General features: G+C 37.5%; 1 protein-coding gene across 1 annotated transcript in view; it reads left to right on the forward strand.

The window, feature by feature from the left end:
- The first annotated feature begins 322 nt into the window (after positions 1 to 322).
- The window catches only part of LOC118733752 (potassium voltage-gated channel protein Shaker), a 224938-nt gene continuing 207589 nt past the window's right edge, over positions 323 to 17671 (forward strand). Inside the window, exon 1 of the mRNA XM_036463286.1 lies at positions 323 to 562. Coding sequence (XP_036319179.1) covers positions 381 to 562 — 182 coding nt within the window. The 5' untranslated portion in view covers positions 323 to 380. The remainder of the gene's footprint in view (positions 563 to 17671) is intronic.

Raw genomic sequence — 17671 nt, forward strand, 5'->3', positions numbered from 1 at the left:
AATGTGGATAGTAAGCTAAGAAAATTCAAATTAAAAAAAATGAGATAAGTGATAAAAAAAACGCATTTAAAATGTGCATCTACACAAAGTTACAAAATTACGTGACATAACGAATTGCATGCATTACTATGTATGTAGAGTGTTTTCATTCAACTTTTTTTATTTATTGAACACTAAAGTGTAAACATTTTTATTAAAAACCACAATTAAATACATATTATTCAAGTTACAACATGTACCAAATCAACAATAGTGGCTTTAAGAAAATTTCAACAATACTACTGATTTATTATAAAACAAAACAAGTGTAATACCACTCTTTTACTTATTTGGTAAAAAATCACCTCAACTGGCCGTTTGTTGGCCGCTGCTGCTACGTAATGGCAGCCGTTGCTGGCCTTTATGGCCTCGGCGAGGATCGTCAACATCGCAAAAAGCAGCAGCAACAACAACATCACCAGCAGGAGCAACGCGAACAAAAGGAAGAGCAAAAGAAAATCGCTGAGCGAAAATTGTTGCGCGAACAGCAACAACAACTGCTTTCACGTGCCTCATTTGAAGGGTGAAGTAGACATTTTGATTTACATATAATATTTATACATATTTATATATTTAATCTTTTTAGAGAAAATGCTAAATACTGTTAAGGGCACAAGACGTGCCATTTCAATTTCGGACAATTCTGTTTAATTCTTATTTATTTAACATTGAAGCACAAAATATATTTCCTAAACATTTCCAGCTCTCTACAAGCGAATGTTTTTTGCATATTTAATGGAGGCATACACTCATTCGCTAATCTAATGTTTATTTGTTCGAATCGGATTTAAATCTGCTTTCCAGCTGAACGAATTGCAAATATTTGTTGTCCAATGTTTAATCGCCTAAAAGTATGCAATGTTATGCGCACACAAATTCCGCGTAATTGTGGCCTTCACACCTACAGTGTGACTACTAAAAAAATAAATCTGTAATTGATACAATGTCACCATGATTGCTTGCTATAATGCAACGCCGATGCAATTTAAACACGTTTTTGTGTACGTACAGTTATTCACAAAATAATAGGAGTGCGCTATTTTTTACCAGTTTTTGCTATTTCTTTTGCTTTTGTAATGTTTATTTTTTTTTTTATAAAAGTCTAGCTGTTTATACAACCAGCACCATATAAAATTACAATTAAAAATTTTGTACGAAAATCATAAAAATTCTACAAAATTTCACCAAAATTTCAAACTTTTTAATCAGAATTTTTAGAAATTTCGGTATGCAGTTTTGTAGTAAAAAATCCCGTTCATTTATAATATATTTCTGCAGGCAGTGTCTTCCAAATAAAAAATATACTTTTATGGAAAAAAATGCGAAACACCTTTATCTAAAAAAAGGTCAAAAATCACTGCGATTTTTTACCTTTATAGTATTTAAATTTTATGGACTTTAAAAGTGCATACCATTTTTTTTTAATTCAGAATAAAAAGTTTAAAATTTTCGGGGAAAATTTGAGGAATGTTTATAGTTTCTTACAAAATTTTAAATGTGGATTTATATGGTGTGTGTTGTATAGCCTGCTAGACTTTTATAAAAAAAAAAAACAATAAACATTACATAGACAAAAAGAAAAATATGCAAAAGTCGTCAAAATATCGCACTGCTATTATTTTGTGGACAACTGTATGTAGCTGCAATTACATGTGTATATGCATTTGCAAATTACGACCCCACCAGCTGTTACACACGCTTCACTACGTCGCAAACCGAATTTCCAGCTGTCAGCAGCAGCAGCAGCAGCTACATCGAATAGCGACAGCGACAGCGATAGCATCTACATACACAAAGGCGAATATATAAATCATCCAAAGCAAGCGAAACGAACGAAGCGTCAATCGGCATTTGCACTTTTGTATTTCCGCATTGAAATACCGGTTTTTTTTATTGTAAGTTTAGGTATTTGCGCTATAAGCGCATTCCTAGCGAGTAATGTATGTATGTATGGGTGGCTGTCACTGCAGGGCAGGAAGCTGCCAAGTGTTGATGAACGGCAAGGAAAAATGTGTCAATGCAAATGAATGAAATCGATATGTTGCAACAATGCGCAGACAGCTAGTTTGTACAATCCCTGCAGGGTAACCGCGGACTAGTGAATCGAATTTCTAGTTCCGTACTAGATCTTTATCGCCAGCCCGATAGTAGTAGGTGGGGATCTTGTTACTATCGGACTAGTTTGTTTTTGGCGAAAAAGATCTAGTACGGAACTAGAAATTCGATTCACTAGTCCACGGTTACCCTGCAGGGGCCCTCCGGAATCTAACCAATAACAGCGAGCACCTCTGCAAAGTCAGCTACAGCCAACGGTATGTAAACGTACATTTCTTACAATCATTCAAAACAAATTTAATTTCAAATTGCAATTCTTTGAAAATAATTTAAAATCGCACACGGAAGAACCGAAAAGATTGACCAGTCATGACACCTTTTTCTTTCGTCTGTCGGTTTTAGAAGTGGCTCGAAACTATAGAATTTAGGACTAGTTCGGAACTATCGAAAAAGGGATGCAGCGGGGGGCAATTGACACTAGCTAGGACATCGCCATATTAAATTCGCCAGTTGTTTGCATGCAAAAGAGATTTATCGCGAACCAGTACTGGGTCTAAATGTACTAGAAGCGCACCAGTTCAAAAGTAGAGATTTTCCCCACAGCGACTCAACTTAAGCCAGTATGTGTGTGTGCGTGTATGAATGTATATTTGTACGCTCGCAAACATTTGCATACCCGTGTCATTGTGTAAGTGAGTTTTCCCCTCGAATTCAATTCCAAATCAATTTGAGTTCACACGCTGTCAAATGTGCAAAGTTGGTTGCCACGAAAAAGTGTGCATGACATGCAGATGGCTGATTGCTTAATAGTATGCAGTGGGCAAATGCACATATCTACATATACATATGTATATATGCACATTAGCCCGTAGCAGAAAGAAAAAGTCGTACACCCCTGAATCTAAAGTATTTTTGCAAGGTAATTTCGAAAAAAAAATCAGGCGGATGTCACTATTTTACATGTTTTGGTGACAACTACTTACATTCGACAAGGCCTGCCAGCACACTTAGCTCCGGTCAGGGGCCCATTGGGATACCACATGCATAGATTCCAAACCCCTACTCCCTATACCAATTCATGAAGTCTACGAACCTTAGCAGCTCCGTATTCACAACTTAGCCGTTGGCTTCGATCACTTAAATATTCTACCTACGAATTTCTGTATTTTCCTGCATAGTGAAACGCAATAGCGGAGTAAGTGTCTGATTGATTCTGGCTGAAAGCTCTGAATGTCTTCCTCTCAGGATATGTCCTGTGAGCAGATCAATGGCCAGTGACATATCTCCTCTATTGATAGTGAGAATTTCTCCGTATATACCATATTTCAGGTTGAAGTGCGCTCCCATCTGGTACCCCCTTTTTCAAGGAAATGCTCCCTTTTTAAGAGCTTGCAGGAAGCTAGTGGCACCTAGTGCTAGTGGTACCCATCCTCCACCAGGCTGTTGAAAATGGAATGGTAATATCCCCTCTTGCAAGGTCGTCTGCCTTATCAGTTCCTGGTAATGCCACTGTCTGGTATAGGTACCAAGTGCAAAGCAAACTGATCTGATCTTATGGCATCTTTAGATCCCGCAACTCCTTCGATCCACTACTCGCTGCTTGGTATAGCTATGCTATTAACTTTAGTAAAAGTGAGTACACAGTAGTCCGATGTGCTCGGTAATTGCTGGTTGATAAGAATTTTAGTGTGAACATATCGAGCCGCTTTCCAGTTTCTAAGCTCTTTTAGTCTTAGGGCTGCATTGGCAGCGTATTATCTATTCATAAAACATATATATGGGTGTTGTGCGGAGAGCACTACTAATGCAAATCAGAGCGGTTATCTTGACTTTTTGCAATTTCGTAGTGTTTAATATCTTCCCTAATACGGCCCACTCCTCCACTGCCCCTAGAGAAATATGGGTCTCACCACGTCGGTGTGTATTCAGTGTACTAGTTTCGTAGTCAAATACCATTTTTGGCCGATTTCTTCTCTACAACTAACCAGCTTAATTTTTTATCAAAGACTATGCCCAGAAATTTCACGGTGTAGTTGAGAGTCCGTCACCAACCAACACTCTGATGTGGACAACCAGTCTCTCCATAACCATCAGTTTAAAACACGACAAGGGATCCGGCAATATTAATCAACAAACTTCCTTATTAACGGTACGTCATTCTAACATTAGGGAGGAATGTTAGGGTGATAAAAACTAAGATAAGGTGGGCAAGTACCAGAACAGGGTTTTCGAGATCAATGCACTTTGGAGCAAACATTTGTTATTTTTTTTTTTAACAAATCATCGGTATATCACACTTTAAGATCCGACTGTGAATGCGCGAAGATATGGCAAAAAAACACAAAGTGGACCCCAAATTCGGCAAAAAAAAATTTTAATTGCCTTCGAATCGAAATACTTCCTTAGAAAAATTTTAATGACTTTTGTCGAGCTTTAATTTACTGGCATTAGTGTGGTGCATTAGGGTGATAGCAACTGAGGTCTGGTGAGTAAGCACTAAAACGGAGTACTGTTGGGCAATAAACTCGAGACAAGAAGATCGATATATCATACTTTAAGATCAGACTGGAAATTCCGAATATATCGCGAATAATGAAAAATGCGACCTCTACGTTCGAATTTTTTTCTTTTTCCGAAATTCCCTTGCAAAATGCTTTAGGGGTGTACGGTGAAATTTTTTTCTGGTACTGTCTAATGCACATCCATATGCATGAGTGTGTGTGTGGACATAAGTTCGCTTTTGCATACTTGTTAGAAAGCTTTTCACAATAGCTTGTCTTCTTCTACACTTAAATGTGTCTGCACTTCCTGCCAATTCGTCACTCAAGCGCTACCTGCATATTTCTTGCACATATACATATAGGTACATCTATGTAAGTATATATTTATATGGCTTTATAAATAGATATAACGCACATTTTTGTTATCAAAACCACACTCCGATGAAAAGCTTTTACAACGAACCAGCATAAGTTCCAGGTTAAAGTGAAAGATTAAAAGTGCAAAGTTTAGATACTTAATAAAAAATGTAGACGATATGACTGCGTGTGCTTGGCACCAGTAAGGAAGGAAACAAATTATATAATATGTGGTAAATTGCTGGCCGCAAGGCTCGTTGCCAATTTTGTTGGAACGGTGCAGCAATTGGTGCAGTGGGGCTGGTTGAAAAAGCAAACATTTTAAACTATTTATTTGTGTGCGTGAGGTAATACAAGTACATAAAAAATATTACAAATTATAAAAAATGCTCGTTCTCAGGTTGCACTAAAAATGAATATTAATAGCAGTAAATTAATGTGGATTTTATTGAGCCTCGAAATTTCGGTATTTTTACAGAGCTGTTGAAAGTTGTTTGAAAAATATTTTTTAGTTTTGAGTTTTTCGGTAGATTGAGCTCAAGGAAAATTCCCTTTTAATTCATTACTGCCTTATTACAACTATATATGTATTTATTTGAGGTATTCACAACGGTCTCCTAAGTATCGTATTGTTTAATATCGTAATATCGTAACGGTTAAATATATGTTTAAGTTTACCGCATGCAAAAATACAATCCAATGGTTTTTTGCATGCATATAAGGCACTACAAGCTTTCTCGGCCAAAATCGCTTAGGCGGTTACAGCGCAAATACATAAAAAGAGGAATAATGTTTTTTTTTTTTAAATACTCATAACCTAACTAATAATTTTCAAGAACTATTTCACATCTCGCGCTTCATTTTAAAACTGCCTCCAATAAATACGAGCAAATATGCATCACGTATGCCGCTTAAAAATGTCCCATGTGTGCTGGCATACTTTTTGAATGTCATTGCAAATACTTAAGTAAGTTTATGCAGTTGCTACTCAAAGGACGTGCAACGATGCACCAGCCGTCTACCAAATATTTTTCGCTCTGCGTCGCAACCTTTTTGTGTACATATGTATGTATGTATGTATGTATTTACTATGCGTGTCATTCCAACATTTTTAACTTCTCTATGGACAGCCAGTTACTCAGAAGTTTACTTATTTATCTGCACTCACTGCCTTCGTGCTTGTTTAGGTTTACATAGCAATTAAGTTACAGTTGCAACACTATATATATATGCAGTAATACATATATACAATATCTAACATATATATGTGTGTATTTTTGCATTATAAGTGGGGGTGTAAGGTATACATTTCAGAAACTTTAGTAACTGAGCTCCTCCTTTTTGCCAAGTACCAGAGCTGGTGAGTTAAATGCGACTCACTCATGCATGTATGTATATGGAGCATTTAGTGAGCGGCGCGCACGTGACCCAGTATCGTTTAATTAAAGTACAACAAAAAGAATAGTGGAAAAAATAAGTATGTATTTGAACATTTAATGGCTATATGCCGGTGTTGCTGCTAGTTTATTTGATTGACGTGGGTGTTTTATCTTCCTTTCGTTCTCAGGTTGCACTAAAAGAAAGTATTCGTTTTGAAAACTTATGAAAAATTAAAAGCTTACTTACTTGCATGTGTAAACTTATAGTTTACCAAAAAACCATCAGGACGAGTTCAATCTTTTTATCCTTGAACTGAAGTAGGATGCCACTGACAGCAAAGGTTTTAAAATATTTTGGGCGCTTTTCAAGTAATTTGCTTAAATTATTTAGGAGTTACAGTTTCTGTCGATATTCGACGTTTTTTTATGGTTTGTTTTATAAATATCCCGAAGATGTTTTTAAACTTAGCACGTCGAGTAACTTATGTGCGACCAAGGCATAAGAAACAGGTAGTAGCATTAGAGAAAAAACAACGTTTGTGTATATTTTTTTTTGTTGCTTCTTGTGTCTAAGATAAAATTTTCTGCTTTTTTTTATCAAAGTGAGTCTTGTGAAAAAAGAAATTTTATTAAAAAATTTAAAAATTGTTGCGACTTTTTGCGCTTTAGAGAAGAAATAATTAAAAAATCCAATCAGTATCAATAGCTATCTGTTCAACATGCCTTGCTTGCAACGAACAAACCTGACAAACCTGTTCACCCGAGAAATTAGTCCGCCTGGTCACACTACTCAAGTGAAACCACTTTCTTCATCTTCGTAATACTCGCTTTCATAATCGATTTTGTCTTTGTATTGGTATATACACATCTTCTTCGCCTTCGTTTTCGTATTTCTCTCCGTATTAGTATTCGTCTTTTCATTCATATTCATTCCTACTCCCATTGGGCATAGTTTTTTATTTGTTTTCGTCTTCGTACTAGTCTTTGTGTTCGTTTTCGTATTTTTCTTCGTTTTCATCTTCGCCTTCATCGTCGTGGTTATCTTCGTAAGTGTTTGTATTCGTATTCGTCGTCAAGTTTGTGTTAGTGTTCGTATTCGTCTTCGTTTTGGGCTTCGTATTTGCCTTCTAACTCCGTCCGCATGTTCATCTTGGTGTTCGTAATCGTGTTAGTCTTCGTAATCGTCCTCGTATACGTGATCTTTTTCTTGTTCGTATTCTTGTTCGTATTTGTCTTCGAAAAACCATACGCCCTTACCTTACCAAACACAACTCAAATTGAACAGCTTGCGACAACAATTACACACAAATACGGCCATTTGATACGGCGATTGCAGCCATAAATCGCAGTCAATTTTTCATTTATTTATTTAAATAATTACTTGGAAGACGCTAAGGAATCCCACGGGTATCTTTCTAGGCTTCATCACTTTGAAGTTTTTCATAGGGGCCTAGCACTTCTCATCGCCCTTCCCTGGCAACTTGTGGGTTTAGTTCCCGGTATTACATTAGCAACAGTCTCCTTGCTCTCCCGATTGGGCTAATGAAGGTTATGGCGTTGTTCTCCTCAAATCGTATTCCAAGAACTGTCATGTTTATGTATGAGACCTTTAGCCCTCCTTTCAAGGGATCATGGAACTTTAACTCCTTTGTTTATTTTTCTTGGGGACTTAACTCCTGCTAACTGCTACAGTTCACTGAGTAGTAGCATCTCAGTTTCCTTGCCAATATCTATAAACAGCACAACTATTCAGCTATAACCAGTCATCATTGTCAAAATCTTTGCCAATTGTGTAGCTCCGATGAAATTGGCCTAGGGATATACTATTATTTTCTTTCAATTAGCGCTGCTAACTGGAAAGATTAGAGAAGCACTGTCGACGCGATATGCCCTTCTTGTCCAACTTCTATCCCCTATAATGGATATCCGACTACTGCGCTATAGTATAATAGTTACTATTTCCTGGTCTGGCATGGAGAACGAACGCTCAAGCCAATTGGTATTTAGCGTTATTTAGTGCACACTCTGTAGAGGCGAGCTAAACTGCATCCTAAGAAACGAAAAATAAAAACAAATCCATAGGTTTTTATCAATAAAGTTTTAGGTTGATATGTAAACTAAATTGAGTACAATTAAATTTCAGAACTGTATACCATATTTCAGCAAAATTCATATTTTTAGCATTAATAACAGAAATTTAATAATAGCTTCCTACACAAGCGCAACTGCATAAGTATATGAATATAACTAAGTATACCTTCATAAGCAGAAGTCCAAAGTTGGAACTACCGATTGCTTTCTCTACTTGAATGCATTGCAATGTAATTCGATACAAATCAGAAATTTTAACAAGTTTATTTAATTCATAAGCCAAGTGCAGCCTCTGGCAGAAGCAGCAGCCAGCAATTCCTTCTGTCAGCATTGAAAGCAAACAAAAAAATACACCAAGAAAATAAGATGCTGCAAAAGTTTGTGCAACATTCACACCTTTCCATTGGCCTAATGTGCCTCCTGACACAGCCATACTTCCCCCCACCAACAACGCCGCTTCCTTGGCATATTACCAGCTTTTATTCCTTTCAGCTACACGGCCTATTTCGATATTCTATTAAGAAAGTTACATACAGTTGCCATTAAGGCAGAAAGCAGTAAACAGCAAGCAGCAAGGAAACATGTTGGCAACAATTTTCAATTTGGGAAATACTAAATACTCAATTCATGCAAGAAATCGCTATTTTACAGGCGCCGCGATGCTTAACAAAAACTTTGCTTACCTAAGATTTTTCGTTTATTTACTACCCTGTAAGGAAATGTTGCAGTTTAGATTGCATTCTATTAACACTACTTTTGAAAGTGAATGTTGTACTCTTGCAAATATTGATTTCTTTAATAATGCCCTTAATGAGCAGGTTATTGCTGTAGACTTACATGTTACTTTCGTCGGAAAAAATTATCTGTTTCAGACGTTATTTGACGTTTCTCAGTAGAGGCTGAACTTTTCCACAATCGGACCAAATATCCCTTCGCTGACCTCACCCCCCGTCGCTGAAATAACCTACACCGATTTTGATATCAAGACCAGATGAACGCTGCTAAGTGTACAGAAGCAAATTTCCGAGCGCTTATCTTCCATGGTGAAGAACGTACTGTCAAAGCAAGGAAGCCAATCTCCCACTCCAACACCGAATTTACGATCCTTTACATGGTAGATATAGTAAGCATCGCAAGACCATAAATGTTTCTTGCATTGTCCCACCTAACGTATTTCTTAAAAGGCGGGGAAGTCAGTCTTAGCTTTTCTGAAGATATTGACCTGCCGGGCAGAGGTATCTTCCACATTCAAATTCCCCATATACCAGGTGCATACCGAATCACATAGTATCTTAAACGTTTGTTGTCGTCGTCATACGAGGTTCATTGGAATTCGTTTTTCCGTGGCGGACCTCAAAACAGAGCACAACTCAAATCTGACCAGGTTGGCAGCAGCGTTGCCTGAGCATTAGCCTAGGACCCAACTAGTGCCGCTATCTGTGGAACTTCTGATATTGTCTGCCGTCACAATTCGTTAGTGTCTTCAAACTACTTGGACATGTCGAAGAATCGCTTACGTTAGGAAAGCAGCCTCTTGTCTTTACGTACCATCTGTACTCTTTCCCTGCTTCCTTCGTGGTTATAGCTACGACATCGGGGGTTGTACGGTAAGCCTATCCATATATACCATAAAATTACATTTCTTAACATTTTACACTGAAAACCGTATCAAAAAGTCAATGGTGTCCTACACAGATGAACTTGCACTTTTAAATAACCCTTGGTGGTGTTAGCGTCTATGTGTGTAAATACATTAGGGTGGATCACTCTCCATGACAAAAATCCGGTACTGATTTTCCATAGAAATTATATAAATTATTATATTTTAAGACCTCCCTTAAAAATAGTTCAGATAAATATTGACATTTACATGAGCTGCATCCATTTGAAAATATCTCGAAAAATCGAGTTTTTTATAAATGAAAGTAGTTACTGACCGACTTCAAAATAAGGAGGAGGTTATCGATTCTTCGGAATATTTTGTTTTTTTCCGATTTCTATAACAAAGGAAAGGTGGTACCTCAGAGGTGGTCCCATATTAATTTGGTTTAGACCTGATCATTGGATCATGAAGAAATTAACGGGTTTCTTAAATTCGATAGCCTGATAGCTCTTCTATCAGCTTGAAAGGTCTACCTAAAAATGTTTACAAATATTAACAACGGAATTAAAATAATGATATTTTTGCCGGTATATTAAATCGGTCTAGCTCACTTAGATCTTAATATTTTTTTGAAATATTTTAGCAAAAGTCTTAAAATATGACAAGTTTCATAATTCCCGAGGAAAAACTGCAACTTTTTTAGGTGACGCACCCTAATATTCATACATACAGACATACATACATAACCAAGAAGATCAGAATCTTTAAGTGGGGTAAGTTAAGCGCCAAGTGATGCTATGGCATGCCATTTTCTTGTTCATACACAGCAGCACCGCACCGTGCAAACGTTTTCACTTGCCTCTGAAGCAGGCATTTACACATATTTTGCCACAGGCAGTGCAAGCTTTTAAGCTCCAGAAAAAAATGGTAGAAAGAGAAAAAAATTACGAAAATTTGACAAAAGAAAGTCGAGCTTAACTGCATTGAAACTGCGACAACTATGCTGGCTACTACTTTACCCTAGCAACTAGGCAGTAGCGGCAGCAACAACAACTGCAACTGTAGCGGCATCTTACTCAAAGCATTCGCTACATTGTATTCGTATATGTAGTAGTAAAAGCGTTGCAAGCACAGCAAAAACAACAAAAACAACAGCAGTAACAATACTCGTAAAAGCAGCTGTAAGCGCAACTTTCGCATTGCCCTTGCAGCATTTGGCGTTTTGCCAGCATCGAATTTTTCGACTACCGCCGCTCTACTCCACTTCTCTTCAATTTGCAGCTCATGCTAGTTGTGGCGGCTTGTCACTTTGCTCAGCTGCTTTATTTTTTTGCTCTTTTTTGTCAAGCTTCCTAGTCTCCTTTGATGTTCATTTTCGGTAGCAAAATTTCACATCTATGTATTTATGCGATTACAATAAAAAGCAAAAATGAACATTCTTGTGAGTATATATATAACATACATATGAATATTTGCAACTCTAGGCTGTCGCTTTGCAATTACATTATATATGTATATTAGGGCGGGTCAATTTGCATGGATTGATTTTTTCGACATCGTTCCTAGCATTCGGATTCGTCATAAAATTCTAAGAAAAAAATTCCTCCAGACCTTAGCTCCAAAGCAAATTTCGAGCCTGAGCAATTTAAAAAGAAGATATCTTTAATTGATGCTAAGTCAATATGCAGATTAATATTTACTAAAGTGTTACGAATGTTATTTTTTTTAATACAAATTTATATTTGGGGTTGACAAATGACATTCGTAACACTTTAGTAAATATGCATTAATCGGCATATTAACTTAGCATCAATTAAAGATATCTTCCTCTAAAATTGTGCAGGCTCGAAATTAATTTTTGAGCTATGGTCTAAAGCACTTTTTCTTAGAATTCCATGTAGAATCCGAATCTGCTAGGAACGATGTCGAAAAAAAAGATTGACCCGCCCTCAAAGTATATGTAAATAAAGTGAAAGCTCCCATAAGCGGAACCCGATGGCCACTTACTTTTTGTCTGCGTATAAGAGATGTCCGCTAATAGGAATTTCTAAAAACAAATTTTTAAGTTCAAATTAAAAAATTTTAAATGCGGATTTCTAATTAAAAAAAAAATTTTATTCTCCAGTAGATAAAAACAGAATGAATGGAAAATAAATTCAAATTAATAGCGTTTTTTTTCTACCGATAAATTTCATTGCCTGCATCGCTCAAACAGAAAGAAGAGGGCAATGAAAGTACAATTTTTTTTTTTTTTTGAAAAGAAAACATCTTAGAATATGGATGTATTTACTTGTTCCCAAGAATTTGTGCGCTTATAGCAGATGTCTGCTTATTAGAGCGTCCGTCTATGAGAGCTTTCACTGTAATTCAGTTTTGCTTGCAGTGCCGCCAAAATTAGAGCAGAATGCTGATCAGAGCAAAAACTCACCACTTTGTGTCTGTTTGGTAGTGAGATATGAATTTGTGTGTGTGTTGCACTTGCATTTCTACTACATATGAATTTTGAGTTTTTGCCTAAATATAAGCGAAGTGCAGCAGTGAAATAGATACATAAAACAGACAATGACATCACACTTGTCATTGCAGCCCAAAAACCAGCAGGGCCTGCACAACATCAGTAACCCATATTTCTTTCAATGGGTGATTCATCATGTGGCACTTTTCTCAAAGTCAATTTTTTTTGGCGGTAAAATGTGTATGTATGTATGTAGCATAATTTTTCATACATAGATAGAATTAAACAAAAAATGCTGGCTCCTGCAAGAGTGTCGACCAATGCGGAAGGAAGTCATGTGCGGCTGCTGTAAAATGTAATTTATTTCTTAGTTCAGTTTAAACAAAAAAATCAAATGCAATATTTATCAACTTAATTAGGCTGTGGGTACTGCTAAAATAAAATCGTATTGACTCTTAGAACTTTCACATTTAGCTCAGTGTTTACTATAAAAAAGAATGAGTGTAATTGGACCACGCTACCGAAATGGCGCTCCTCTTCATTTATTTATTAATCGTTCCATCATCTTTATAAATGTACATACGTTTCGATCTCCTGAACTTATCTTAATATAAGATAACATAACATTTCACTGGCTGGAAAGATTTGTAATTGATTAAGCTGATGGATGGCTTAGGGGGACAAAAAGGAATTGCTGAAGTTGCCATTGCCAAAGGAAAGGCTACTGCCCTAAAGTAGATCTTATTATCAACCCCTCTAAGGCGGACAACGTCACCTTAAGTAGACGAAAAAGTTTTGCAGGAATGAGAAACACGTATAACTTTGAGTTCGCTGAGTTCGCTTGTAGGTAACAGATGTTTAGTATCTTTGTTTCATTCTAGATCCTAACTTCTGTGTAATAAGTCGAAAGTTGGCAGCTGATTAACTTCATTGAAAGCGATTAGTTGAAAGGCCGTTTGTACCAGGACACTATTTCATTCAACTAAAAGGTGCCTGTAGAACTGCCGTATGTAAATTCCCCATAAGACTCATGTTGGCGCGACTAGGTGCATACATTCAGAGCTAAGAAGGCACTAATGGTCTCTAAGCATCTAGTAGGCAAGTCTGGACGGTGTAGTCCAAAGATCTTGAAGTGTGAATACAACACGCGAACAGTAGCGAACAATGAGGTGGTGGCGTGGGTTCCGAGAACAACTTTAGCCGCGATGAGACAGTATCTTAAACCTCCCAAGATGAGGTTTTTTTTTATAGGTGGCACACAGCATTGAAAGCCCATGAAAGTGGGCTTACCTTTCGGCTCGCGGTACTAAAAACCCAACGCTGCTCCGCTTCCATCCAACCGTGAGGCAACCGCTAGGTATTACTTCGCGGAGGGGGAGCGAAGATTTGAAGATTTGGGCAGTTATTCCGCTTGACGCAGTTGTCTTAGTATAGTGAATGCCATATGAAAAACAACGGACTAATGTTCTATTGATATCCACAAGTTTATCAACCTTAAGTGGCCTTCCCATCTTTACGCTCAAGTCTTCCCTTTGGGCTGCGAACTGCGTCAGCGTCTTCGATTACTTTTCCTATACAGAAGGTCTTCATGATTAAATCTGTGTAAATATGCTTTAAAATCGCCATGTCCGGTTATAGTTTGGGTCAGATGGAAATCTACCTCTCCACGTATCCTGTCAAGCCATTTTCTTATACTCGGGATAAATCTATAAGTCCAGTATCCGTTAGTCGTGTGGTCCCCGCGGTCTTGTGACTGCTGCATATAATTCTCTTCACCTTTTCGTTCTCGCACTTATCCGTAGTTGCAGCTATTTCCCTTCCCACTATGTCAATAGGGCAGTGACCTGCTTCTACTAATGCAGCCTCCTCTAACATTGTTCCGTACGCGCAGAATACTCTGAAAGCGCAAAGTCGGTACATTGTTCTAGCTTTCTGAGCATTAAGATTTCGTCTTCAATGCTTTTCACCAAACTGGGGTACCATACAATAAAACGATTGTCTCCACACTTACATACAGCAGTCTGCGTTCTTGCTTAGGACACCTGGCATTTAGCGTTAGTCTGGACAGCCCTGCTGCAACTTTTTCCGCCTTTCCGAATGGAAATTCAATATGCGCCTAAAAAGTGAGCCCATTGCCGCAAAGAAATGCCTAAATACTTTGGAGTCTCCCTCGAGATTATTTCGTTGTCCCAAACACTGATTTTGGCCTCTTGAGGCAAACTTCCTACTACTGATCAAGACTTTTTCAGTCTTCAGGTGTGTCAGCTCTAGGCCAGAAGCAGGCCAATCGCGTACCCGAAGGATTGCATAGCTTGCTGCCGTTGTTAGTCGTCAGTGAAACCAATTAGTTGTGCACCTTTTGTTAGTTTCAAGCGCAGGGCGCCGTTACACATAGCGTTCCAGAGTATTGCTCCAAGAAAAGTTCCTTGTGGCACGCCACCGGAGATAATATAATTTTTTGCTCTGTCCTCTGTTCCGTAGATCAATGCAAGGTCGGAAAGATAGTTGCTTATATTCCTGCGAAGATTTGTTGGAACTTTAAACTTCTGGATGGTCTGGAGTATTTTCTGTCAGCTTGCAGTACTAAAAGCATTATTTATGTGTAGAGCAATCAGCAAGCAGTACTTCTTCAATCCACCTTTTTATCATTTCCCGCTGATCGCCTCTTCAGCCAGCTGTTTAACTTACATGGCCGTTTCTACAGTGGATCTACCCTTTCAGAAACCGAACTGCATATCTGGTAGTTCTCCGCCTGCTTCTCGCTGCTATACTCTGTTGTTTATTACGAGCTCTTTCAATTTTCCCGTCGTGTTTAGCATACATAAGGGGCGATAAGCTGAAAGATCTCCCGGTTATTTTCCTGCCTTGAGTAGGTGGACTAAGCTCTGCTGCTTCCGAATGTACGAACAACTACTTCTGAACTAGTCTTCAAGATATGTAAGTTTAAGCACATCGTCAGGAATGAATTCGAAGCCGGGAGATTTTCGGTCAATAAAACAATCGTGCGATTTGAAGCAACCATGCCCCATAAATATTTTGATCAGGTTGATTACTTACATATCTTGATATCGAGGGTTTCCAGAGCTGCGCGACTATCGTAGCTCTTGCGTTTATCTGCTCCATTGTTCACAAATTTCGGTGTACGAATGGTTATCTTATACTTGTGGCATACCTTATAGCTGCTTTTGTCGCGACGGTCGGAGTGAACCAGATTCCGAGCAGCATGTCGCTGGTATTTGCATTGAGCAGCCATTCAAAGGTGACGAGTTTCACCGATACCGATTGGGCGGTTGGAATGGCCTAGATTCAAATCCGAGTCTACGCTTTCTTTGCACGACTTTCAAAGCCCCACTATCCGGCAATTGAAACGGTCAAGGTTCCAATGCGCGTGTACTCTTCGGTAGCACGGTTAGAGCGGGCGAGGTTCCAATCCGACCCTATTCATCGCGTGCACCAGTTTAAAAGACGCCATGGTTTGACGGTTGGAACGGCCGATCTATGGATATCTGCGGGACTGTTACGCTTGACGAAATTTTCTGAGAATAGTGCGCACAATATGACAAGCATCGGACCAATTTTCTATTGACTCAAGGAGATGTGAATTTGTAAATAAGTATGTATATGGCTACTGAAAGACATGCAAATAAAATAATATCAAATTGGTTTTGCTTACTTGCTCTTTGCAGTGTTTTCCTTTGTTTTTATTTCGTATTATTTCTGCTTTTTATTTACGTATGAAGTTTTTTATATTCCTTTCTAGATATTTGTACTTTTTTATAAATATTTCTGCTCCCTCTTCACTTTATGGCCGAAAAGTTTGGTTTCACTTTCGTTATTTTTCTGTGTGTATTTTTTCTTATATAGTTTATTTCAAGGCTAGGAAAGGAGAGATGTAGCTTTTGTTCGCGAGCCATAAATCAAGGAGCGTAGTAAAGTTTTAAAGGCATACGTTGTTGGTGTTTATCGACAGCAGTTCAAGCGAGTCATTTTATGGTCATCCAATGAAATCCAATGACTATTTATGTGAATATTTATGCATTGCAGTGACGATAGTGGAAACACAAATCGAATTTTCGAATGCAAAGCAATGTGACATTGACCCATTTAACACTGATCTACTTTTGGTATGTGATAGTGTAATGGAAGCATTTATCTAGAGGATTTTTCGAAGTTGTATTTAGTTTTAAAATCCATATTTTTTGCCTGAAAGCCACGATCTCTACGGTATTCGTAAGAAGTAAGCTTTGAGGTTTATTTCTGAATAATGTGTGATATAGCAAAAGTATTTCAAATTATATTTACATTTGAAATAACGTACCAAAAATTACCACTGATCCATTTACCGCTAGAAATGTTGCAAGGGGTACGAAGTTGTTGAACTGGGTCTCCGAAAAAACTTCGCTAGCTGTAAGTTAGTTACTAACTTGGGTGTAACAGTATAAGGGACACTGCTAGCTAGAAGATCATTTGGTTAGGTGAGCAGTGAGCAACCGGATACTGAATCTCTTAATATTTATGCAAGGAAAGCTAAAGACTCCGGCATATCTATAAGACTCCTATTGCTTTTCAGTACTTATATACCAACTGCTTTCTGAGTTTAATCGCTTCGTGATTCAAACCTTAAGCTACTAAAAATGTATTACTCAATAGCAGATAATTTTATCGAAAAAATATGGTTATCATGTTTATGGCCTGCGTTTCTGATTAAATTTTAGATAAAACTCCGAAAAGTGCTCTAATTTTGAAAAGTCATATTAATAAATATTCCAATTATAAACCTGTTTAAAAAACAGAAACGATCGATAACTAAAAATTCTATAAAAAAGAACGTATGCCAGTGGTAAATGTCCAATGATTCCAAATACATATATTCTTACGCCCAAATTGTTAGAAAAAAGAAGACTTTATCCAGCCAGTTTTAATAATTTGTATAACTTTGTAACGGCCCTTAGTGGGCCAATATCTCAAAAAAAAGAGACGTTATAAAACAAAACTGAGAATGCATTCTATCTACATTTGAATACTATTTCTTGGCCTTCTAAATATATTTTTAAGAAAATTTCAAAAGTTAAAAAACTACATACGTACAGTGTAATTGGAAGCCAATCGCTTCGTGTAGTATTTTTTAGTTTAGATACTGCAAAAAGTGCTCTTTATTATTTGGGAAATGAAACCGAAGTAGATCGTGGGT

Source organism: Rhagoletis pomonella, unplaced genomic scaffold, assembly GCF_013731165.1.
Source record: "Rhagoletis pomonella isolate Grant_MI unplaced genomic scaffold, Rhpom_1.0 Rhpom_scaffold_00002, whole genome shotgun sequence".
Classification (NCBI taxonomy): domain Eukaryota; kingdom Metazoa; phylum Arthropoda; class Insecta; order Diptera; family Tephritidae; genus Rhagoletis; species Rhagoletis pomonella.